We start from the raw sequence: 25,335 nt of genomic DNA on the forward strand, positions 1-25,335 counted from the left end.
AGCCGAAACCATCCAGTGAACCGATACCCCCACATCACTCTGCTCCTCCACAGCACTGAGACAGCTTAATTTTAATGTTAAGGCGTTGTGGGAGTGAGAGACAATGATGGTCAGTGTGGGCGAGTGTGATGGGCGAGCGGGACTTGGGGAGAGCTGGACATGGACAGCAGAGTTTGAGATCGTTTGAGATTGATGGAAGGTGGAGGTTGCCTGGCCAGCCAGGAGTGAACTGAAGGAATGGAGTCAGGAGGTGTCACAGTTCTAATTTTTCTGGAGCCGTTAATACAATGTAGAATAAACAGGTAAACATCTGCAGTAAAATAGGGGAGAGAAAAATGTCATTGGGGCCCGTTTAGTGTCTGTCCCCTAATATCACGCACAGTGACTTCTAGGCTCCAATCCTTAATCTGGCTTTAACTGTCCATGTGTAAGGCATTGAAACAACTGGGAAACTGCAGGGACAGAGTGAAACACGTCTGCCTGTGTCCCTGGATTCAGTGTTTACGGTGGAGAAATCGGTAACATTTGTAAATACATTGGCAGTAGTGAACATGTTCAAAACAATTGCATGAAACTGTAATTGAAGCCGCTAATTATTGCTGGATCTGTCCTGTAGGAGTGCAGCTTTCAGCCTTATTCCCGAGAGAGGTCTGATTAAGACAATGTCTTGGACTTTGAGATATTTTTGTTTTATCCTCCACATTTTTTACACCAGTGTCAAAGGTCCTGATGTAATGTGTTTGTTCAAGTGACTGTAACTAATAGCAATGATCAGGGGTATAACCGTGTCAGTGGAGATTTATCCCCTGTATAAATCAGGGCCCATTGGAATGGATCAGCTCAGAGTGCCTGCCGGAGCTGTGGGTTACACTCCAACAGAAGTCGCTGCTTCTCACAGAAATGGGAAAATCAGTAGTTCTTCAGATAGAACACATTTACTATCCTGCACTTGCAGCCGTTGGTGTTACTGGTAAGCCATTGTCTCAGCTATCAATCGGTGTTAACTGTGCTGCACTTTTTTCTCCTTGCATGTTTTCCACAGCCGCCTGTCCTGTTCCAGCAGCTGAATGCTGGAATGTCCTCAGTCCCTTCACTTTCGGCCTTGTAGAAGCCACATTATATCTGTAATGATCTTAGCATATCCAAACCTTGCATTGTTACTGGATTATTCCCTTCACTGATACAACTGGAATCAGGAGTCTGGGCTAAGAGCTGGTGCCAAACCATCATGCACTGGCAACAGTTTAATGTTGTGATCTAACCTGTCCTGTAATATATTTCATGAATGTGTTTCCAGTGATTGACAATGAGACAGCTCCCGGTCTCAGTGTTACAAGGAGGCAGCGGCACGCTCTCCCTGCCCAATAACATGGTTCAGTTTTACTGGGATTTCACTGTTGTGCAATATTTCACTGTGTGTGTATCTGACGCCACTTCAGAGGTCCGGCGACTGAACTGAGCTTGCTGCTGCCTCTTTCACATCTCCTTCTCTGCTTCAGTGTGGATGGATTCACTGACTGTCACCGGACCTCATTGTAAAATGAAATATTTTGAGGGTATGTTGTATCAGTTTGCACTGTATCAGTTGCAATCAGGAGCCCTTCTCTTGTTCTGGAGATTATAACTAGCAGCGGTGATGTTGGCATTATGTTCATTGAACCATCGCGCCATCTAACGTGGTACTTTATAATTCAGGAGAAGGGACTTCAATTATTGTCAGGTCTGTCTTTTGATTCTGTCTATTGCGCGCATTGCAGGTCAAAGTAGGTGAACAGGTGGAGAATTGAATGATCTTTAGCGACATTAAACTGTTCCTCTGAGGTTTCAGCGTTGATCAAACTGACTCTGAGAATAGAATCGGTGAACACGGGGTTGGTGAACAGTGTGGAACAGCAGGCTGTTAAGGTTGAAGCGGATTGGAAAGGGGGCATTAAGAAAGACAGTAGAGAGAGAGCGGCGAACTACAGACAGGAGCAATAGAGGGAGACTGAGAAAGAAAGCGAGAGGGAGGGTAGAATGAATGTGAGAAGAGCGCCGAAGCGATGTGAATAATTCATGGTAATGAACTGCGGTAACTTCCAGTACAATTATACTGAGGAAATGGGACTTGAAGGTGATAGGAGAATGCTGTCAGATAGTGAGAGTCTGATTTTACTCGGGTGGCTTTATCGCTATCAGATCTTCATTCTGTTTTGGTGAATGTACATTTTACTTGTTTAGTGAATGAACAAAGCAAGATAATTAAAAGGATTCTAAAGATTAGAATCAGTCATTTTTAGATCTGCGCTGCAGAGATCCTTGAATCAGATTCCACCGTTCGATGCAGCAACACATTTTGAACTTTCACCCCAGATCCTGTCAAACTGCTTCTTTGGCTCCTGGTCAGTTCAGTAATTTCTCTGCTTCCTTTTCTCTCTCTTACAGTTAACTTGTTGGCGATTGTGATCCTGTCCCGAGGAAACTGCGGTCTCTCCAAATGTATCACACTCTACCTGGTGGGAATGGCAGCGGCCGATCTCCTAGTCGTTATCTCAGATCCCATATTGAAGTGGATCGGTGGGATGTATTTCCCATTTTCATTCCTGGCGATTACTCCTGTGTGCAGTCTCATTGGCTTCCTGGTTTTTGCAACCACAGTGGTTTCTGTCTGGCTCACAGTCGCTTTCACCTTTGATCGATTTGTGGCCATTTGTTGTGAGAAACTGAAAACAAAATATTGCACCGAGAAAACGGCGGCTGTGGTTATTGGAACAGTGAGTGTGCTGGGCTTTTTAGAGTCTGTCCCCTGGTACTTTACATATGAACCTTATTTTATAATATATAATGTGCCCTGGTATTGCACCGCTAAACAGAGCTTCTATACTACCCCGGCATGGGCCGCATTTGAGTTGTTTCACTTAATTTTAACCCCTTGTGTCCCGTTCTTTCTGATTTTGCTGTTCAATGCTCTGACGATCAGACGTATTTTAGCGGCCAGTAGAGTCCGCAGGGGACTCCGGGGCAGCAGCAATGGAGAGAATCACAAGGACCCAGAGATGGAGAATCGAAAGAAATCCATCGTTTTACTCTTCAGCATATCTGGCAGTTTTATACTGTTATGGGCGGGCCTGGTTTTGTTTAACATTTATGGGCGAATTGCAGATGTTCGGTTTTATTACTCCCCCACAGACCCTGTTTCTATCACAGAACACACAGTAACAATGCTGCAGCTTCTCAGTTCCTGCACAAACACGTGTATTTATGTCCTGACCCAGACTAAATTCAGAGAGGAGCTGAAGAATGCAATGAAATACCCATTCAATCTAATTGTTAAATGTGTTCAATCATAGAAAGAGCTGAATTTTTTCAAACACTGGAACTAAATCCCATTTCATCCCCCATCTCCCTCATTTCCCACTGGACAGAAACTATATTTTATATTAGTAGCACAGATTCCTGAAATGATCTTTAATCTGATTCTGTTATATTTTGTTGTTGATCTGACCTGTCAGCAAAATATTTGTTCAAAGTCTCTGCCATTTCTCTGGTTCCCATTATTAATTCGCCAGACACATCCTCCAAGGGAGCTACGTTTACTTTAGCTATTCTCTTCCCTTTCATATACCTATTGAGGCTCTTACTGTCTGGTTATATATTTTTTGCTAGTTTACTTCCATAATCTATCTTCTCCATCTTTATTATTATTTTTAGTCATCCCTTGCTGGTTTCTAAAAATGATCCAATCCTCTGCCCTACCATTAATCTTCGTAACATTGTGCGCCTTTTCTTTCAAATTGATGCCATCCTTAACTTCCTTAGTTAGCCACAGATGGTTCATCCTTCTCGTAGACTCTTTCTTTCTCACTGGAATAAACCTTTGCTGAGAGTTATGAAATTACTCATTACATGTCTGTCACTGCTTATCTACCATCTTACCCTTTAATCTCTTTTTCTAGTCTATTTAAGCCAACTCTGTCTTCGTACCTTTTTTTAATTGCCTTTATATAAGTTTAGGACTACATTTTAAGACACAATTTTCTCACCCTCAAACTGAATTTGAAATTCCTTCAAGCTATGATCACTCTTCGCTGAAGAATTCTTTACTATGACATCATTAATGAATCCTGTCTCATTACACATTACCAGATCTAAATAAGCCTTCTCCCTGGTTGTTTCCACAATGTATCGTTGTAAGAAACTATTCAGAAAGCATTCTATAACACGTCCCCCAGGCTACCACTGCCAATTTGATTTGTCCAACATATACGAAGATTAAAATCACCCACGATTATCGCAGTACCTTTCTTTCAAGCCCCTATTATTTCTTGGAGGTGAAGTAAACATCATCTATTATCTAGTAGAAAGTTTCATCAGGCTCGAGGGCTGAACAGCCTACTCCTCATCATATGTCACAGGCTCGAGGGGCTGAATGGCCTCTTTCTCTTCCCGTGTTGTGGGGCGATGAAAATCAGTGATGCACAACAGCCCAGAATTGGAGGAAGGCAGAGGGTGGTCGGGCTGGAGGTGGTTACGGAGATAGAGTGGGGCTCGGGCCATGGAGTGAATTGACCACGAGAATGAGAGATATAAAATGAAATATTGTCGGACGGAGAGCCAGTGTAGGTCACCGAGCACGTGGTGATGTGTAAACGGGGCTTGGTGGGAGTTATGAGATGGGCAGCAGAGCTTTCGATGAGCCAGTGTCGGTCAGCGAGCTCGGGTGAAGGGTGAACGGGACATTGTGCGAGTTATGAGATGGGCAGCAGAGGGTTAGATGAGCCAGTGTCGGTCAGCAAGCATGGGGTGAGGGGTGAACGGGACTTTGTGTGAGTTATGAGATGGACAGCAGTGGTTTAGATGAGCCAGTGTGGGTCAGTGAGCACGGGGTGAGGGGTGAACGGGACATTGTGCGAGTTATGAGATGGGCAGCAGAGGTTTAGTTGAGCCAGTGTGGGTCAGCGAGCACGGGGTGAGGGGTGAACGGGACATTGTGTGAGTTATGAGACGGGCAGCAGAGGTTTAGATGAGCCAGTGTGGGTCAGTGAGCACGGGGTGAGTAGTGAACGGGACATTGTGTGAGTTATGAGACAGGCAGCAGAGGTTTAGATGAGCCAGTGTGGGTCAGTGAGCATGGGGTGAGGGGTGAACGGACTTTGTGTGAGTTATGAGACGGGCAGCAGAGGTTTAGATGAGTCAGTGTGGGTCAGCGAGCACGGGGTGAGGGGTGAACGGACTTTGTGTGAGTTATGAGATGGGCAGCAGAGGTTTAGATGAGTCAGTGTGGGTCAGCGAGCACGGGGTGAGGGGTGAACGGACATTGTGTGAGTTATGAGACGGGCAGCAGAGGTTTAGATGAGCCAGTGTGGGTCAGTGAGCACGGGGTGAGGTGTGAACGGGACATTGTGCGAGTTATGAGACGGGCAGCAGAGGTTTAGATGAGCCAGTGTGGGTCAGTGAGCACGGGGTGAGGGGTGAACGGACATTGTGTGAGTTATGAGATGGGCAGCAGAGGTTTAGATGAGCCAGTGTGGGTCAGTGAGCACGGGGTGAGGGGTGAATGGGACTTTGTGCGAGTTATGAGACGGGCAGCAGAGGTTTAGATGAGCCAGTGTGGGTCAGTGAGCACGGGGTGAGGGGTGAACGGGACATTGTGTGAGTTATGAGACAGGCAGCAGAGGTTTAGATGAGCCAGTGTGGGTCAGTGAGCACGGGGTGAGGGGTGAACGGACATTGTGCGAGTTATGAGACGGGCAGCAGAGGTTTAGATGAGCCAGTGTGGGTCAGTGAGCACGGGGTGAAGGGTGAACGGACATTGTGTGAGTTATGAGACGGGCAGCAGAGGTTTAGATGAGCCAGTGTGGGTCAGCGAGCACGGGGTGAGGGGTGAACGGACATTGTGTGAGTTATGAGACGGGCAGCAGAGGTTTAGATGAGCCAGTGTGGGTCAGTGAGCACGGGGTGAGAGGTGAACGGGACATTGTGCGAGTTATGAGACGGGCAGCAGAGGTTTAGATGAGCCAGTGTGGGTCAGCGAGCACGGGGTGAGGGGTGAACGGACATTGTGTGAGTTATGAGACGGGCAGCAGAGGTTTAGATGAGCCAGTGTGGGTCAGTGAGCACGGGGTGAGGGGTGAACGGGACATTGTGCGAGTTATGAGACGGGCAGCAGAGGTTTAGATGAGCCCGTGTGGGTCAGTGAGCACGGGGTGAGGGGTGAACGGGACATTGTGTGAGTTATGAGACGGGCAGCAGAGGTTTAGATGAGCCAGTGTGGGTCAGTGAGCACGGGGTGAGGGGTGAACGGACATAGTGCGAGTTATGAGACGGGCAGCAGAGGTTTAGATGAGCCAGTGTGGGTCAGTGAGCACGGGGTGAGGGGTGAACGGGACATTGTGCGAGTTATGAGATGGGCAGCAGAGGTTTAGATGAGCCAGTGTGGGTCAGCGAGCACGGGGTGAGGGGTGAACGGGACTTTGTGCGAGTTATGAGACGGGCAGCAGAGGTTTAGATGAGCCAGTGTGGGTCAGTGAGCACGGGGTGAGGGATTAACGGACATTGTGCGAGTTATGAGACGGGCAGCAGAGGTTTAGATGAGCCAGTGTGGGTCAGTGAGCACGGGGTGAGGGGTGAACGGACATTGTGTGAGTTATGAGACGGGCAGCAGAGGTTTAGATGAGCCAGTGTGGGTCAGCGAGCACGGGGTGAGGGGTGAACGGGACATTGTGCGAGTTATGAGACGGGCAGCAGAGGTTTAGATGAGCCAGTGTGGGTCAGCAAGCACGGGGTGAGGGATTAACGGACATTGTGCGAGTTATGAGACGGGCAGCAGAGGTTTAGATGAGCCAGTGTGGGTCAGCGAGCACGGGGTGAGGGGTGAACGGACTTTGTGCGAGTTATGAGACGGGCAGCAGAGGTTTAGATGAGCCAGTGTGGGTCAGTGAGCACGGGGTGAGGGATTAACGGACATTGTGCGAGTTATGAGACGGGCAGCAGAGGTTTAGATGAGCCAGTGTGGGTCAGTGAGCACGGGGTGAGGGGTGAACGGACATTGTGTGAGTTATGAGACGGGCAGCAGAGGTTTAGATGAGCCAGTGTGGGTCAGCGAGCACGGGGTGAGGGGTGAACGGGACATTGTGCGAGTTATGAGACGGGCAGCAGAGGTTTAGATGAGCCAGTGTGGGTCAGCGAGCACGGGGTGAGGGGTGAACGGGACATTGTGCGAGTTATGAGACGGGCAGCAGAGGTTTAGATGAGCCAGTGTGGGTCAGCGAGCATGGGGTGAGATGTGAACGGGACATTGTGTGAGTTATGAGACGGACAGCAGAGGTTTAGATGAGCCAGTGTGGGTCAGTGAGCACGGGGTGAGGGGTGAACGGGATACTGTGCGAGTTATGAGACGGGCAGCAGAGGTTTAGATGAGCCAGTGTGGGTCAGTGAGCACGGGGTGAGGGGTGAACGGACATTGTGTGAGTTATGAGACGGGCAGCAGAGGTTTAGATGAGCCAGTGTGGGTCAGTGAGCACGGGGTGAGGGGTGAACGGGACATTGTGTGAGTTATGAGACGGGCAGCAGAGGTTTAGATGAGCCAGTGTGGGTCAGCGAGCACGGGGTGAGGGGTGAACGGGACATTGTGTGAGTTATGAGACGGGCAGCAGAGGTTTAGATGAGCCAGTGTGGGTCAGTGAGCACGGGGTGAGGGGTGAACGGACATTGTGTGAGTTATGAGACGGGCAGCAGAGGTTTAGATGAGCCAGTGTGGGTCAGTGAGCTCGGGGTGAGGGGTGAACGGGACTTTGTGCGAGTTATGAGACGGGCAGCAGAGCTTTAGATGAGCCAGTGTGGGTCAGCGAGCACGGGGTGAGGGGTGAACGGACATTGTGTGAGTTATGAGACGGGCAGCAGAGGTTTAGATGAGCCAGTGTGGGTCAGTGAGCACGGGGTGAGGGGTGAACGGACATTGTGTGAGTTATGAGACGGGCAGCAGAGGTTTAGATGAGCCAGTGTGGGTCAGTGAGCACGGAGTGAGGGGTGAACGGACATTGTGTGAGTTATGAGACGGGCAGCAGAGGTTTAGATGAGCCAGTGTGGGTCAGCGAGCTCGGGGTGAGGGGTGAACGGGACTTTGTGCGAGTTATGAGACGGGCAGCAGAGGTTTAGATGAGCCAGTGTGGGTCAGTGAGCACGGGGTGAGGGGTGAACGGACATTGTGTGAGTTATGAGACGGGCAGCAGAGGTTTAGATGAGCCAGTGTCGGTCAGCGAGCACGGGGTGAGGGGTGAACGGGATACTGTGCGAGTTATGAGACGGGCAGCAGAGGTTTAGATGAGCCAGTGTGGGTCAGTGAGCACGGGGTGAGGGGTGAACGGGACATTGTGTGAGTTATGAGACGGGCAGCAGAGGTTTAGATGAGCCAGTGTGGGTCAGTGAGCACGGGGTGAGGGGTGAACGGACATTGTGTGAGTTATGAGACAGGCAGCAGAGGTTTAGATGAGCCAGTGTGGGTCAGTGAGCACGGGGTGAGGGGTGAACGGACATTGTGCGAGTTATGAGACAGGCAGCAGAGGTTTAGATGAGCCAGTGTGGGTCAGTGAGCACGGGGTGAGGGGTGAACGGACATTGTGCGAGTTATGAGACAGGCAGCAGAGGTTTAGATGAGCCAGTGTGGGTCAGCGAGCACGGGGTGAGGGGTGAACGGGACATTGTGCGAGTTATGAGACGGGCAGCAGTGGTTTAGATGAGCCAGTGTGGGTCAGCGAGCACGGGGTGAGGGGTGAACGGGACATTGTGCGAGTTATGAGACGGGCAGCAGTGGTTTAGATGAGCCAGTGTGGGTCAGCGAGCACAGGGTGAGGGGTGAACGGGGTAGTGTGTGAGTTATGAGATGGACAGCAGAGGTTTAGATGAGCCAGTGTGGGTCAGCGAGCACGGGGTGAGGGGTGAACGGGTCATTGTGTGAGTTATGAGACAGGCAGCAGAGGTTTAGATGAGCCAGTGTGGGTCAGTGAGCACGGGGTGAGGGGTGAACGGGACACTGTGCGAGTTATGAGACGGGCAGCAGAGGTTTAGATGAGCCAGTGTGGGTCAGTGAGCACGGGGTGAGGGGTGAACGGACATTGTGCGAGTTATGAGACGGGCAGCAGAGGTTTAGATGAGCCAGTGTGGGTCAGCGAGCACAGGGTGAGGGGTGAACGGGACATTGTGTGAGTTATGAGACGGGCAGCAGAGGTTTAGATGAGCCAGTGTGGGTCAGTGAGCACGGGGTGAGGGGTGAACGGGACATTGTGTGAGTTATGAGACGGGCAGCAGAGGTTTAGATGAGCCAGTGTGGGTCAGCGAGCACGGGGTGAGGGGTGAACGGACTTTGTGTGAGTTATGAGACGGGCAGCAGAGGTTTAGATGAGCCAGTGTGGGTCAGTGAGCACGGGGTGAGGGGTGAACGGGACATTGTGCGAGTTATGAGACGGGCAGCAGAGGTTTAGATGAGCCAGTGTGGGTCAGCGAGCACGGGGTGAGGGGTGAACGGGACACTGTGTGAGTTATGAGACGGGCAGCAGAGGTTTAGATGAGCCAGTGTGGGTCAGCGAGCACGGGGTGAGGGGTGAACGGGACATTGTGCGAGTTATGAGACGGGCAGCAGAGGTTTAGATGAGCCAGTGTGGGTCAGTGAGCACGGGGTGAGGGGTGAACGGACTATGTGCGAGTTATGAGACGGGCAGCAGAGGTTTAGATGAGCCAGTGTGGGTCAGCGAGCACGGGGTGAGGGGTGAACGGACATTGTGTGAGTTATGAGACGGGCAGCAGAGGTTTAGATGAGTCAGTGTGGGTCAGTGAGCACGGGGTGAGGGGTGAACGGACATTGTGTGAGTTATGAGACGGGCAGCAGAGGTTTAGATGAGCCAGTGTGGGTCAGCGAGCACGGGGTGAGGGGTGAACGGGACATTGTGTGAGTTATGAGACGGGCAGCAGAGGTTTAGATGAGCCAGTGTGGGTCAGTGAGCACGGGGTGAGGGGTGAACGGACATTGTGTGAGTTATGAGATGGACAGCAGAGGTTTAGATGAGCCAGTGTGGGTCAGCGAGCACGGGGTGAGGGGTGAACGGGACATTGTGTGAGTTATGAGACGGGCAGCAGAGGTTTAGATGAGCCAGTGTGGGTCAGCGAGCACGGGGTGAGGCATGAACGGGACTTTGTGTGAGTTATGAGACAGGCAGCAGAGGTTTAGATGAGCCAGTGTGGGTCAGTGAGCACGGGGTGAGGGGTGAACGGACATTGTGTGAGTTATGAGACGGGCAGCAGAGGTTTAGATGAGCCAGTGTGGGTCAGTGAGCACGGGGTGAGGGGTGAACGGGACATTGTGTGAGTTATGAGACGGGCAGCAGAGGTTTAGATGAGCCAGTGTGGGTCAGTGAGCACGGGGTGAGGGGTGAACGGGACATTGTGTGAGTTATGAGACGGGCAGCAGAGGTTTAGATGAGCCAGTGTGGGTCAGTGAGCACGGGGTGAGGGGTGAACGGACATTGTGCGAGTAATGAGACGGGCAGCAGAGGTTTAGATGAGCCAGTGTGGGTCAGAGAGCACGGGTGAGGGGTGAACGGACATTGTGCGAGTTATGAGACGGGCAGCAGAGGTTTAGATGAGCCAGTGTGGGTCAGAGAGCACGGGTGAGGGGTGAACGGACATTGTGCGAGTTATGAGACGGGCAGCAGAGGTTTAGATGAGCCAGTGTGGGTCAGCGAGCACGGGGTGAGGGGTGAACGGGACTTTGTGTGAGTTATGAGACGGGCAGCAGAGGTTTAGATGAGCCAGTGTGGGTCAGTGAGCACGGGGTGAGGGGTGAACGGACTTTGTGTGAGTTATGAGATGGGCAGCAGAGGTTTAGATGAGCCAGTGTGGGTCAGTGAGCACGGGGTGAGGGGTGAACGGACATTGTGCGAGTTATGAGATGGGCAGCAGAGGTTTAGATGAGCCAGTGTGGGTCAGTGAGCACGGGGTGAGGGGTGAACGGACATTGTGCGAGTTATGAGATGGGCAGCAGAGGTTTAGATGAGCCAGTGTGGGTCAGTGAGCACGGGGTGAGGGGTGAACGGGACTTTGTGCGAGTTATGAGACGGGCAGCAGAGGTTTAGATGAGCCAGTGTGGGTCAGTGAGCACGGGGTGAGGGGTGAACGGGACATTGTGTGAGTTATGAGACGGGCAGCTGAGGTTTAGATGAGCCAGTGTGGGTCAGTGAGCACGGGGTGAGGGGTGAACGGACTATGTGTGAGTTATGAGACGGGCAGCAGAGGTTTAGATGAGCCAGTGTGGGTCAGTGAGCACGGGGTGAGGGGTGAACGGGACATTGTGTGAGTTATGAGACGGGTAGCAGAGGTTTAGATGAGCCAGTGTGGGTCAGTGAGCACGGGGTGAGGGGTGAACGGGACATTGTGTGAGTTATGAGATGGGCAGCAGAGGTTTAGATGAGTCAGTGTGGGTCAGTGAGCACGGGGTGAGGGGTGAATGGGACATTGTGCGAGTTATGAGACGGGCAGCAGAGGTTTAGATGAGCCAGTGTTGGTCAGTGAGCACGGGGTGAGGGGTGAACGGACTATGTGTGAGTTATGAGACGGGCAGCAGAGGTTTAGATGAGACAGTGTGGGTCAGTGAGCACGGGGTGAGGGGTGATCGGGACATTGTGTGAGTTATGAGACGGGCAGCAGAGGTTTAGATGAGCCAGTGTTGGTCAGTGAGCACGGGGTGAGGGGTGATCGGACATTGTGTGAGTTATGAGACGGGCAGCAGAGGTTTAGATGAGCCAGTGTGGGTCAGTGAGCACGGGGTGAGGTGTGAACGGGACATTGTGCGAGTTATGAGACGGGCAGCAGAGGTTTAGATGAGCCAGTGTGGGTCAGTGAGCACGGGGTGAGGGGTGAACGGACATTGTGTGAGTTATGAGATGGGCAGCAGAGGTTTAGATGAGCCAGTGTGGGTCAGTGAGCACGGGGTGAGGGGTGAATGGGACTTTGTGCGAGTTATGAGACGGGCAGCAGAGGTTTAGATGAGCCAGTGTGGGTCAGTGAGCACGGGGTGAGGGGTGAACGGGACATTGTGTGAGTTATGAGACAGGCAGCAGAGGTTTAGATGAGCCAGTGTGGGTCAGTGAGCACGGGGTGAGGGGTGAACGGACATTGTGCGAGTTATGAGACGGGCAGCAGAGGTTTAGATGAGCCAGTGTGGGTCAGTGAGCACGGGGTGAAGGGTGAACGGACATTGTGTGAGTTATGAGACGGGCAGCAGAGGTTTAGATGAGCCAGTGTGGGTCAGCGAGCACGGGGTGAGGGGTGAACGGACATTGTGTGAGTTATGAGACGGGCAGCAGAGGTTTAGATGAGCCAGTGTGGGTCAGTGAGCACGGGGTGAGAGGTGAACGGGACATTGTGCGAGTTATGAGACGGGCAGCAGAGGTTTAGATGAGCCAGTGTGGGTCAGCGAGCACGGGGTGAGGGGTGAACGGACATTGTGTGAGTTATGAGACGGGCAGCAGAGGTTTAGATGAGCCAGTGTGGGTCAGTGAGCACAGGGTGAGGGGTGAACGGACATTGAGTGAGTTATGAGACGGGCAGCAGAGGTTTAGATGAGCCAGTGTGGGTCAGTGAGCACGGGGTGAGGGGTGAACGGACATTGTGTGAGTTATGAGACGGGCAGCAGAGGTTTAGATGAGCCAGTGTGGGTCAGTGAGCACGGGGTGAGGGGTGAACGGGACATTGTGCGAGTTATGAGACGGGCAGCAGAGGTTTAGATGAGCCCGTGTGGGTCAGTGAGCACGGGGTGAGGGGTGAACGGGACATTGTGTGAGTTATGAGACGGGCAGCAGAGGTTTAGATGAGCCAGTGTGGGTCAGTGAGCACGGGGTGAGGGGTGAACGGACATAGTGCGAGTTATGAGACGGGCAGCAGAGGTTTAGATGAGCCAGTGTGGGTCAGTGAGCACGGGGTGAGGGGTGAACGGGACATTGTGCGAGTTATGAGATGGGCAGCAGAGGTTTAGATGAGCCAGTGTGGGTCAGCGAGCACGGGGTGAGGGGTGAACGGGACTTTGTGCGAGTTATGAGACGGGCAGCAGAGGTTTAGATGAGCCAGTGTGGGTCAGTGAGCACGGGGTGAGGGATTAACGGACATTGTGCGAGTTATGAGACGGGCAGCAGAGGTTTAGATGAGCCAGTGTGGGTCAGTGAGCACGGGGTGAGGGGTGAACGGACATTGTGTGAGTTATGAGACGGGCAGCAGAGGTTTAGATGAGCCAGTGTGGGTCAGCGAGCACGGGGTGAGGGGTGAACGGGACATTGTGCGAGTTATGAGACGGGCAGCAGAGGTTTAGATGAGCCAGTGTGGGTCAGCAAGCACGGGGTGAGGGATTAACGGACATTGTGCGAGTTATGAGACGGGCAGCAGAGGTTTAGATGAGCCAGTGTGGGTCAGCGAGCACGGGGTGAGGGGTGAACGGACTTTGTGCGAGTTATGAGACGGGCAGCAGAGGTTTAGATGAGCCAGTGTGGGTCAGTGAGCACGGGGTGAGGGATTAACGGACATTGTGCGAGTTATGAGACGGGCAGCAGAGGTTTAGATGAGCCAGTGTGGGTCAGTGAGCACGGTGTGAGGGGTGAACGGACATTGTGTGAGTTATGAGACGGGCAGCAGAGGTTTAGATGAGCCAGTGTGGGTCAGCGAGCACGGGGTGAGGGGTGAACGGGACATTGTGCGAGTTATGAGACGGGCAGCAGAGGTTTAGATGAGCCAGTGTGGGTCAGCGAGCACGGGGTGAGGGGTGAACGGGACATTGTGCGAGTTATGAGACGGGCAGCAGAGGTTTAGATGAGCCAGTGTCGGTCAGCGAGCACGGGGTGAGGGGTGAACGGGATACTGTGCGAGTTATGAGACGGGCAGCAGAGGTTTAGATGAGCCAGTGTGGGTCAGTGAGCACGGGGTGAGGGGTGAACGGACATTGTGTGAGTTATGAGACGGGCAGCAGAGGTTTAGATGAGCCAGTGTGGGTCAGTGAGCACGGGGTGAGGGGTGAACGGGACATTGTGTGAGTTATGAGACGGGCAGCAGAGGTTTAGATGAGCCAGTGTGGGTCAGCGAGCACGGGGTGAGGGGTGAACGGGACATTGTGTGAGTTATGAGACGGGCAGCAGAGGTTTAGATGAGCCAGTGTGGGTCAGTGAGCACGGGGTGAGGGGTGAACGGACATTGTGTGAGTTATGAGACGGGCAGCAGAGGTTTAGATGAGCCAGTGTGGGTCAGTGAGCTCGGGGTGAGGGGTGAACGGGACTTTGTGCGAGTTATGAGACGGGCAGCAGAGGTTTAGATGAGCCAGTGTGGGTCAGTGAGCACGGGGTGAGGGGTGAACGGACATTGTGTGAGTTATGAGACGGGCAGCAGAGGTTTAGATGAGTCGGTGTGGGTCAGTGAGCACAGGGTGAGGGGTGAACGGACATTGTGTGAGTTATGAGATGGGCAGCAGAGGTTTAGATGAGCCAGTGTGGGTCAGTGAGCACGGGGTGAGGGGTGAATGGGACATTGTGCGAGTTATGAGACAGGCAGCAGAGGTTTAGATGAGCCAGTGTGGGTCAGTGAGCACAGGGTGAGGGGTGAACGGACATTGTGTGAGTTATGAGACGGGCAGCAGAGGTTTAGATGAGTCGGTGTGGGTCAGTGAGCACAGGGTGAGGGGTGAACGGACATTGTGTGAGTTATGAGACGGGCAGCAGAGGTTTAGATGAGCCAGTGTGGGTCAGTGAGCACGGGGTGAGGGGTGAATGGGACATTGTGCGAGTTATGAGACGGGCAGCAGAGGTTTAGATGAGCCAGTGTGGGTCAGTGAGCTCGGGGTGAGGGGTGAACGGACATTGTGTGAGTTATGAGACGGGCAGCAGAGGTTTAGATGAGCCAGTGTCGGTCAGCGAGCACGGGGTGAGGGGTGAACGGGATACTGTGCGAGTTATGAGACGGGCAGCAGAGGTTTAGATGAGCCAGTGTGGGTCAGTGAGCACGGGGTGAGGGGTGAACGGGACATTGTGTGAGTTATGAGACGGGCAGCAGAGGTTTAGATGAGCCAGTGTGGGTCAGTGAGCACGGGTTGAGGGGTGAACGGACATTGTGTGAGTTATGAGACAGGCAGCAGAGGTTTAGATGAGCCAGTGTGGGTCAGTGAGCACGGGGTGAGGGGTGAACGGACATTGTGCGAGTTATGAGACGGGCAGCAGAGGTTTAGATGAGCCAGTGTGGGTCAGTGAGCACGGGGTGAGGGGTGAACGGGACATTGTGTGAGTTATGAGACGGGCAGCAGAGGTTTAGATGAGCCAGTGTGGGTCAGTGAGCACGGGGTGAGGGGTGAACGGACATTGTGTGAGTTATGAGACGGGCAGCAGAGGTTTAGATGAGCCAGTGTGGGTCAGTGAGCACGGGGTGAGGGGTGAACGGGACATTGTGTGAGTTATGAGACGGGCAGCAGAGGTTTAGATGAGCCAGTGTGGGTCAGTGAGCACGGGGTGAGGGGTGAACGGGACATTGTGTGAGTTATGAGACGGGCAGCAGAGGTTTAGATGAGCCAGTGTGGGTCAGCGAGCACGGGGTGAGGGGTGAACGGGACTTTGTGCGAGTTATGAGACGGGCAGCAGTGGTTTAGATGAGCCAGTGTGGGTCAGCGAGCACAGGGTGAGGGGTGAACGGGGTAGTGTGTGAGTTATGAGATGGACAGCAGAGGTTTAGATGAGCCAGTGTGGGTCAGTGAGCACGGGGTGAGGGGTGAACGGACATTGTGTGAGTTATGAGACGGGCAGCAGAGGTTTAGATGAGCCAGTGTGGGTCAGCGAGCACGGGGTGAGGGGTAAACGGGACATTGTGCGAGTTATGAGACGGACAGCAGAGGTTTAGATGAGCCAGTGTGGGTCAGTGAGCACAGAGTGAGGGGTGAACGGGACATTGTGCGAGTTATGAGACGGGCAGCAGAGGTTTAGATGAGTCAGTGTGGGTCAGTGAGCACGGGGTGAGGGGTGAACGGGACATTGTGTGAGTTATGAGACGGGCAGCAGAGGTTTAGATGAGCCAGTGTGGGTCAGTGAGCACGGGGTGAGGGGTGAACGGACATTGTGTGAGTTATGAGACAGGCAGCAGAGGTTTAGATGAGCCAGTGTGGGTCAGTGAGCACGGGGTGAGGGGTGAACGGGACATTGTGCGAGTTATGAGACGGGCAGCAGAGGTTTAGATGAGCCAGTGTGGGTCAGCGAGCACGGGGTGAGGGGTGAACGGGACATTGTGCGAGTTATGAGACGGGCAGCAGAGGTTTAGATGAGCCAGTGTGGGTCAGCGAGCACGGGGTGAGGGGTGAACGGACATAGTGCGAGTTATGAGACGGGCAGCAGAGGTTTAGATGAGCCAGTGTGGGTCAGCGAGCACGGGGTGAGGGGTGAACGGACATAGTGCGAGTTATGAGACGGGCAGCAGAGGTTTAGATGAGCCAGTGTGGGTCAGTGAGCACGGGGTGAGGGGTGAACGGGACATTGTGCGAGTTATGAGACGGGCAGCAGAGGTTTAGATGAGCCAGTGTGGGTCAGTGAGCACGGGGTGAGGGGTGAACGGACTTTGTGTGAGTTATGAGACGGGCAGCAGAGGTTTAGATGAGCCAGTGTGGGTCAGTGAGCACGGGGTGAGGGGTGAACGGACATTGTGCGAGTTATGAGACGGGCAGCAGAGGTTTAGATGAGCCAGTGTGGGTCAGTGAGCACGGGGTGAGAGGTGAACGGGACTTTGTGCGAGTTATGAGATGGGCAGCAGAGGTTTAGATGAGCCAGTGTGGGTCAGCGAGCACGGGGTGAGGGGTGAACGGACTTTGTGCGAGTTATGAGACGGGCAGCAGAGGTTTAGATGAGCCAGTGTGGGTCAGTGAGCACGGGGTGAGGGGTGATCGGACATTGTGTGAGTTATGAGACAGGCAGCAGAGGTTTAGATGAGCCAGTGTGGGTCAGTGAGCATGGGGTGAGGGGTGAACGGGACATTGTGTGAGTTATGAGACGGGCAGCAGAGGTTTAGATGAGCCAGTGTGGGTCAGTGAGCACGGGGTGAGGGGTGAACGGACATTGTGCGAGTTATGAGACGGGCAGCAGAGGTTTAGATGAGCCAGTGTGGGTCAGTGAGCACGGAGTGAGGGGTGAACGGGACATTGTGCGAGTTATGAGACGGGCAGCAGAGGTTTAGATGAGCCAGTGTGGGTCAGTGAGCACGGGGTGAGGGGTGAACGGGACATTGTGTGAGTTATGAGACAGGCAGCAGAGGTTTAGTTGAGCCAGTGTGGGTCAGTGAGCACGGGGTGAGGGGTGAACGGACATTGTGTGAGTTATGAGACAGGCAGCAGAGGTTTAGATGAGCCAGTGTGGGTCAGTGAGCACGGGGTGAGGGGTGAACGGACTTTGTGCGAGTTATGAGACGGGCAGCAGAGGTTTAGATGAGCCAGTGTGGGTCAGTGAGCACGGGGTGAGGGGTGAGCGGGACATTGTGTGAGTTATGAGACGGGCAGCAGAGGTTTAGATGAGCCAGTGTGGGTCAGCGAGCACGGGGTGAGGGGTGAGCGGGACATTGTGTGAGTTATGAGACGGGCAGCAGAGGTTTAGATGAGCCAGTGTGGGTCAGTGAGCACGGGGTGAGGGGTGAACGGGACATTGTGTGAGTTATGAGACGGGCAGCAGAGGTTTAGATGAGCCAGTGTGGGTCAGTGAGCCTGGGGTGAGGGGTGAACGGGACATTGTGCGAGTTATGAGATGGGCAGCAGAGGTTTAGATGAGCCAGTGTGGGTCAGCGAACACGGGGTGAGGGGTGAACGGACATTGTGTGAGTTATGAGATGGGCAGCAGAGGTTTAGATGAGCCAGTGTGGGTCAGCGAACACGGGGTGAGGGGTGAACGGGACTTTGTGTGAGTTATGAGAAGGGCAGCAGAGGTTTAGATGAGCCAGTGTGGGTCAGTGAGCACGGGGTGAGGGGTGAACGGACATTGTGTGAGTTATGAGACGGGCAGCAGAGGTTTAGATGAGCCAGTGTGGGTCAGCGAACACGGGGTGAGGGGTGAACGGACATTGTGTGAGTTATGAGACGGGCAGCAGAGGTTTAGATGAGCCAGTGTGGGTCAGTGAGCACGGGGTGAGGGGTGAACGGACATTGTGTGAGTTATGAGACAGGCAGCAGAGGTTTAGATGAGCCAGTGTGGGTCAGCGAGCACGGGGTGAGGGGTGAACGGGACATTGTGCGAGTTATGAGACGGGCAGCAGAGGTTTAGATGAGCCAGTGTGGGTCAGTGAGCACGGGGTGAGGGGTGAACGGGACATTGTGTGAGTTATGAGACAGGCAGCAGAGGTTTAGATGAGCCAGTGTGGGTCAGTGAGCACGGGGTGAGGGGTGAACGGACTTTGTGTGAGTTATGAGACGGGCAGCAGAGGTTTAGTTGAGCCAGTGTGGGTCAGTGAGCACGGGGTGAGGGGTGAACGGACATTGTGTGAGTTATGAGACGGGCAGCAGAGGTTTAGATGAGCCAGTGTGGGTCAGCGAGCACGGGGTGAAGGGTGAACAGGACATTGTGTGAGTTATGAGACGGGCAGCAGAGGTTTAGATGAGCCAGTGTGGGTCAGTGAGCACGGGGTGAGGGGTGAACGGACATTGTGTGAGTTATGAGACGGGCAGCAGAGGTTTAGATGAGCCAGTGTGGGTCAGTGAGCACGGGGTGAGGGGTGAACGGACTTTGTGTGAGTTATGAGACGGGCAGCAGAGGTTTAGATGAGCCAGTGTGGGTCAGCGAGCACGGGGTGAGGGGTGAACGGGACATTGTGCGAGTTATGAGACAGGCAGCAGAGGTTTAGATGAGCCAGTGTGGGTCAGCGAGCACGGGGTGAGGGGTGAACGGGACATTGTGCGAGTTATGAGACAGGCAGCAGAGGTTTAGATGAGCCAGTGTGGGTCAGCGAGCACGGGGTGAGGGGTGAACGGGACATTGTGTGAGTTATGAGACGGGCAGCAGAGGTTTAGATGAGCCAGTGTGGGTCAGTGAGCACGGGGTGAGGGGTGAACGGACTTTGTGTGAGTTATGAGACGGGCAGCAGAGGTTTAGATGAGCCAGTGTGGGTCAGTGAGCACGGGGTGAGGGATGAACGGACTTTGTGTGAGTTATGAGACGGGCAGCAGCGGTTTAGATGAGCCAGTGTGGGTCAGTGAGCACAGGGTGAGGGGTGAACGGGACATTGTGTGAGTTATGAGACGGGCAGCAGAGGTTTAGATGAGCCAGTGTGGGTCAGTGAGCACGGGGTGAGGGGTGATCGGGACATTGTCCGAGTTATGAGATGGGCAGCAGAGGTTTAGATGAGCCAGTGTGGGTCAGTGAGCACGGGGTGAGGGGTGAACGGGACATTGTGTGAGTTATGAGATGGACAGCAGAGGTTTAGATGAGCCAGTGTGGGTCAGTGAGCACAGGGTGAGGGGTGAACGGGACATTGTGTGAGTTATGAGACGGGCAGCAGAGGTTTAGATGAGCCAGTGTGGGTCAGTGAGCACGGGGTGAGGGGTGAACGGACATTGTGTGAGTTATGAGACGGGCAGCAGAGGTTTAGATGAGCCAGTGTGGGTCAGTGAGCACGGGGTGAGGGGTGAACGGACTTTGTGTGAGTTATGAGACGGGCAGCAGAGGTTTAGATGAGCCAGTGTGGGTCAGTGAGCACGGGGTGAGGGGTGAACGGACATTGTGTGAGTTATGAGATGGACAGCAGAGGTTTAGATGAGCCAGTGTGGGTCAGTGAGCACGGGGTGAGGGGTGAACAGGACATTGTGTGAGTTATGAGACGGGCAGCAGAGGTTTAGATGAGCCAGTGTGGGTCAGCGAGCACGGGGTGAGGGGTGAACGGACATTGTGTGAGTTATGAGACGGGCAGCAGAGGTTTAGATGAGCCAGTGTGGGTCAGCGAGCACGGGGTGAGGGGTGAACAGGACATTGTGTGAGTTATGAGACGGGCAGCAGAGGTTTAGATGAGCCAGTGTGGGTCAGTGAGCACGGGGTGAGGGGTGAACGGACATTGTGTGAGTTATGAGACGGGCAGCAGAGGTTTAGATGAGCCAGTGTGGGTCAGTGAGCACGGGGTGAGAGGTGAACGGGACTTTGTGTGAGTTATGAGACGGGCAGCAGAGGTTTAGATGAGCCAGTGTGGGTCAGTGAGCACGGGGTGAGGGGTGAACGGACATTGTGTGAGTTATGAGACGGGCAGCAGAGGTTTAGATGAGCCAGTGTGGGTCAGTGAGCACGGGGTGAGGGGTGAACGGGACATTGTGTGAGTTATGAGATGGACAGCAGAGGATTAGATGAGCCAGTGTGGGTCAGTGAGCACGGGGTGAGGGGTGAACGGGACATTGTGTGAGTTATGAGATGGACAGCAGAGGTTTAGATGAGCCAGTGTGGGTCAGTGAGCACGGGGTGAGGGGTGAACGGACATTGTGCGAGTTATGAGACGGGCAGCAGAGGATTAGATGAGCCAGTGTGGGTCAGTGAGCACGGGGTGAGGGGTGAACAGGACATTGTGTGAGTTATGAGATGGACAGCAGAGGTTTTGATGAGCCAGTGTGGGTCAGTGAGCACAGGGTGAGGGGTGAACGGACTTTGTGTGAGTTATGAGACAGGCAGCAGAGGTTTAGATGAGCCAGTGTGGGTCAGTGAGCACGGGGTGAGGGGTGAACGGACTTTGTGTGAGTTATGAGACAGGCAGCAGAGGTTTAGATGAGCCAGTGTGGGTCAGCGAGCACGGGGTGAGGGGTGAACGGGACATTGTGCGAGTTATGAGACGGGCAGCAGAGGTTTAGATGAGCCAGTGTGGGTCAGTGAGCACGGGGTGAGGGGTGAACGGACATTGTGCGAGTTATGAGACGGGCAGCAGAGGTTTAGATGAGCCAGTGTGGGTCAGTGAGCTCGGGGTGTGGGGTGAACGGGACATTGTGCGAGTTATGAGACAGGCAGCAGAGGTTTAGATGAGCCAGTGTGGGTCAGTGAGCATGGGGTGTGGGGTGAACGGGACATTGTGCGAGTTATGAGACGGGCAGCAGAGGTTTAGATGAGCCAGTGTGGGTCAGTGAGCACGGGGTGAGGGGTGAACAGGACATTGTGTGAGTTATGAGACGGGCAGCAGAGGTTTAGATGAGCCAGTGTGGGTCAGTGAGCACGGGGTGAGGGGTGAACGGACTTTGTGTGAGTTATGAGATGGGCAGCAGAGGTTTAGATGAGCCAGTGTGGGTCAGTGAGCACGGAGTGAGGGGTGAACGGGACATTGTGCGAGTTATGAGACGGGCAGCAGAGGTTTAGATGAGTCAGTGTCGGTCAGCGAGCACGGGGTGAGGGGTGAACGGACTTTGTGTGAGTTATGAGACGGGCAGCAGAGGTTTAGATGAGCCAGTGCGGGTCAGCGAGCACGGGGTGAGGGGTGAACGGGACATTGTGCGAGTTATGAGACGGGCAGCAGAGGTTTAGATGAGCCAGTGTGGGTCAGCGAGCACGGGGTGAGGGGTGAACGGGACATTGTGCGAGTTATGAGACGGGCAGCAGAGGTTTAGATGAGCCAGTGTGGGTCAGTGAGCACGGGGTGAGGGGTGAACGGACATTGTGTGAGTTATGAGACAGGCAGCAGAGGTTTAGATGAGCCAGTGTGGGTCAGCGAGCACGGGGTGAGGGGTGAACGGACATTGTGTGAGTTATGAGACGGGCAGCAGAGGTTTAGATGAGCCAGTGTGGGTCAGTGAGCACGGGGTGAGGGGTGAACGGGACATTGTGTGAGTTATGAGATGGGCAGCAGAGGTTTAGATGAGCCAGTGTGGGTCAGTGAGCACGGGGTGAGGGGTGAACGGGACATTGTGCGAGTTATGAGACGGGCAGCAGAGGTTTAGATGAGCCAGTGTGGGTCAGCGAGCACGGGGTGAGGGGTGAACGGACTTTGTGTGAGTTATGAGACAGGCAGCAGAGGTTTAGATGAGCCAGTGTGGGTCAGTGAGCACGGGGTGAGGGGTGAACGGACATTGTGTGAGTTATGAGACGGGCAGCAGAGGTTTAGATGAGCCAGTGTGGGTCAGTGAGCACGGGGTGAGGGGTGAACGGACATTGTGCGAGTTATGAGACGGGCAGCAGAGGTTTAGATGAGCCAGTGTGGGTCAGTGAGTACGGGGTGAGGGGTGAACGGGACATTGTGCGAGTTATGAGACGGGCAGCAGAGGTTTAGATGAGCCAGTGTGGGTCAGCGAGCACGGGGTGAGGGGTGAACGGACATTGTGTGAGTTATGAGACGGGCAGCAGAGGTTTAGATGAGCCAGTGTGGGTCAGCGAGCACGGGGTGAGGGGTGAACGGGACTTTGTGCGAGTTATGAGACAGGCAGCAGAGGTTTAGATGAGCCAGTGTGGGTCAGTGAGCACGGGGTGAGGGGTGAACGGGACATTGTGCGAGTTATGAGACAGGCAGCAGAGGTTTAGATGAGCCAGTGTGGGTCAGTGAGCCTGGGGTGAGGGGTGAACGGGACATTGTGTGAGTTATGAGAGAGGCAGCAGAGGTTTAGATGAGCCAGTGTGGGTCAGCGAGCACGGGGTGAGGGGTGAACGGGACATTGTGTGAGTTATGAGACGGGCAGCAGAGGTTTAGATGAGCCAGTGTGGGTCAGTGAGCCTGGGGTGAGGGGTGAACGGGACATTGTGTGAGTTATGAGACGGGCAGCAGAGGTTTAGATGAGCCAGTGTGGGCCAGTGAGCACGGGGTGAGGGGTGAACGGGACATTGTGTGAGTTATGAGACGGGCAGCAGAGGTTTAGATGAGCCAGTGTGGGTCAGTGAGCACGGGGTGAGGGGTGAACGGACATTGTGTGAGTTATGAGACGGGCAGCAGAGGTTTAGATGAGCCAGTGTGGGTCAGTGAGCACGGGGTGAGGGGTGAACGGACATTGTGTGAGTTATGAGACGGGCAGCAGAGGTTTAGATGAGCCAGTGTGGGTCAGCGAACACGGGGTGAGGGGTGAACGGGACTTTGTGTGAGTTATGAGACGGGCAGCAGAGGTTTAGATGAGCCAGTGTGGGTCAGTGAGCACGGGGTGAGGGGTGAACGGACATTGTGTGAGTTATGAGACAGGCAGCAGAGGTTTAGATGAGCCAGTGTGGGTCAGCGAGCACGGGGTGAGGGGTGAACGGACATTGTGCGAGTTATGAGACGGGCAGCAGAGGTTTAGATGAGCCAGTGTGGGTCAGTGAGCACGGGGTGAGGGGTGAACGGGACATTGTGTGAGTTATGAGACAGGCAGCAGAGGTTTAGATGAGACAGTGTGGGTCAGCGAGCACGGGGTGAGGGGTGAACGGACTTTGTGTGAGTTATGAGAAGGGCAGCAGAGGTTTAGATGAGCCAGTGTGGGTCAGTGAGCACGGGGTGAGGGGTGAACGGACATTGTGCGAGTTATGAGACAGGCAGCAGTGGTTTAGATGAGCCAGTGTGGGTCAGTGAGCACGGGGTGAGGGGTGAACGGACATTGTGTGAGTTATGAGACGGGCAGCAGAGGTTTAGATGAGCCAGTGTGGGTCAGTGAGCACGGGGTGAGGGGTGAACGGACATTGTGCGAGTTATGAGACAGGCAGCAGTGGTTTAGATGAGCCAGTGTGGGTCAGTGAGCACGGGGTGAGGGGTGAACGGACATTGTGCGAGTTATGAGACAGGCAGCAGTGGTTTAGATGAGCCAGTGTGGGTCAGTGAGCACGGGGTGAGGGGTGAACTGGACATTGTGTGAGTTATGAGACGGACAGCAGAGGTTTAGATGAGCCAGTGTGGGTCAGTGAGCACGGGGTGAGGGGTGAACGGGACATTGTGCGAATTTTGAGATGGGCAGCAGAGGTTTAGATGAGCCAGTGTGGGTCAGCGAGCACGGGGTGAGGGGTGAACGGGACATTGTTCGAGTTATGAGACGGGCAGCAGAGGTTTAGATGAGCCAGTGTGGGTCAGTGAGCACGGGGTGAGGGGTGAACGGACTTTGTGCGAGTTATGAGACGGGCAGCAGAGGTTTAGATGAGCCAGTGTGGGTCAGCGAGCACGGGGTGAGGGGTGAACGGACATTGTGTGAGTTATGAGACGGGCAGCAGATGTTTAGATGAGCCAGTGTGGGTCAGCGAGCACGGGGTGAGGGGTGAACGGACATTGTGCGAGTTATGAGACGGGCAGCAGAGGTTTAGATGAGCCAGTGTGGGTCAGCGAGCACGGGGTGAGGGGTGAACGGGACATTGTGCGAGTTATGAGATGGGCAGCAGAGGTTTAGATGAGCCAGTGTGGGTCAGTGAGCACGGGGTGAGGAGTGAACGGGACATTGTGCGAGTTATGAGATGGGCAGCAGAGGTTTAGATGAGCCAGTGTGGGTCAGTGAGCACGGGGTGAGGGGTGACCAGGACATTGTGTGAGTTATGAGACGGGCAGCAGAGGTTTAGATGAGCCAGTGTGGGTCAGTGAGCACGGAGTGAGGGGTGAACGGGACATTGTGCGAGTTATGAGACAGGCAGCAGAGGTTTAGATGAGCCAGTGTGGGTCAGCGAGCACGGGGTGAGGGGTGAACGGGACATTGTGTGAGTTATGAGACGGGCAGCAGAGGTTTAGATGAGCCAGTGTGGGTCAGTGAGCACGGGGTGAGGGGTGAACGGACATTGTGTGAGTTATGAGAAGGGCAGCAGAGGTTTAGATGAGCCAGTGTGGGTCAGTGAGCACGGGGTGAGGGGTGAACGGACATTGTGTGAGTTATGAGACGGGCAGCAGAGGTTTAGATGAGCCAGTGTCGGTCAGCGAGCACGGGGTGAAGGGTGAACAGGACATTGTGTGAGTTATGAGACGGGCAGCAGAGGTTTAGATGAGCCAGTGTGGGTCAGTGAGCACGGGGTGAGGGGTGAACGGGACATTGTGCGAGTTATGAGACAGGCAGCAGAGGTTTAGATGAGCCAGTGTGGGTCAGCGAGCACGGGGTGAGGGGTGAACGGGACATTGTGCGAGTTATGAGACAGGCAGCAGAGGTTTAGATGAGCCAGTGTGGGTCAGTGAGCACGGGGTGAGGGGTGAACGGACATTGTGTGAGTTATGAGACGGGCAGCAGAGGTTTAGATGAGCCAGTGTGGGTCAGTGAGCACGGGGTGAGGGGTGAACGGACTTTGTGTGAGTTATGAGACGGGCAGCAGCGGTTTAGATGAGCCAGTGTGGGTCAGTGAGCACGGGGTGAGGGATGAACGGACTTTGTGTGAGTTATGAGACGGGCAGCAGCGGTTTAGATGAGCCAGTGTGGGTCAGTGAGCACGGGGTGAGGGG

The 25,335-nt window shown here is 54.1% G+C and overlaps 1 protein-coding gene across 1 annotated transcript in view; it reads right to left on the minus strand.

The window, feature by feature from the left end:
• Positions 1-2,018: 2,018 nt before the first annotated feature.
• The window catches only part of LOC147084982 (Fc receptor-like protein 5), a 184,659-nt gene continuing 161,342 nt past the window's right edge, over positions 2,019-25,335 (minus strand). Inside the window, exon 4 of the mRNA XM_085979693.1 lies at positions 2,019-2,702. Coding sequence (XP_085835819.1) covers positions 2,665-2,702 — 38 coding nt within the window. The 3' untranslated portion in view covers positions 2,019-2,664. The remainder of the gene's footprint in view (positions 2,703-25,335) is intronic.

Source organism: Somniosus microcephalus, unplaced genomic scaffold (genome assembly GCF_052327205.1).
Source record: "Somniosus microcephalus isolate GS21.2 unplaced genomic scaffold, FLI_Smic_1.0 unresolved_chr9, whole genome shotgun sequence".
NCBI lineage: Eukaryota > Metazoa > Chordata > Chondrichthyes > Squaliformes > Somniosidae > Somniosus > Somniosus microcephalus.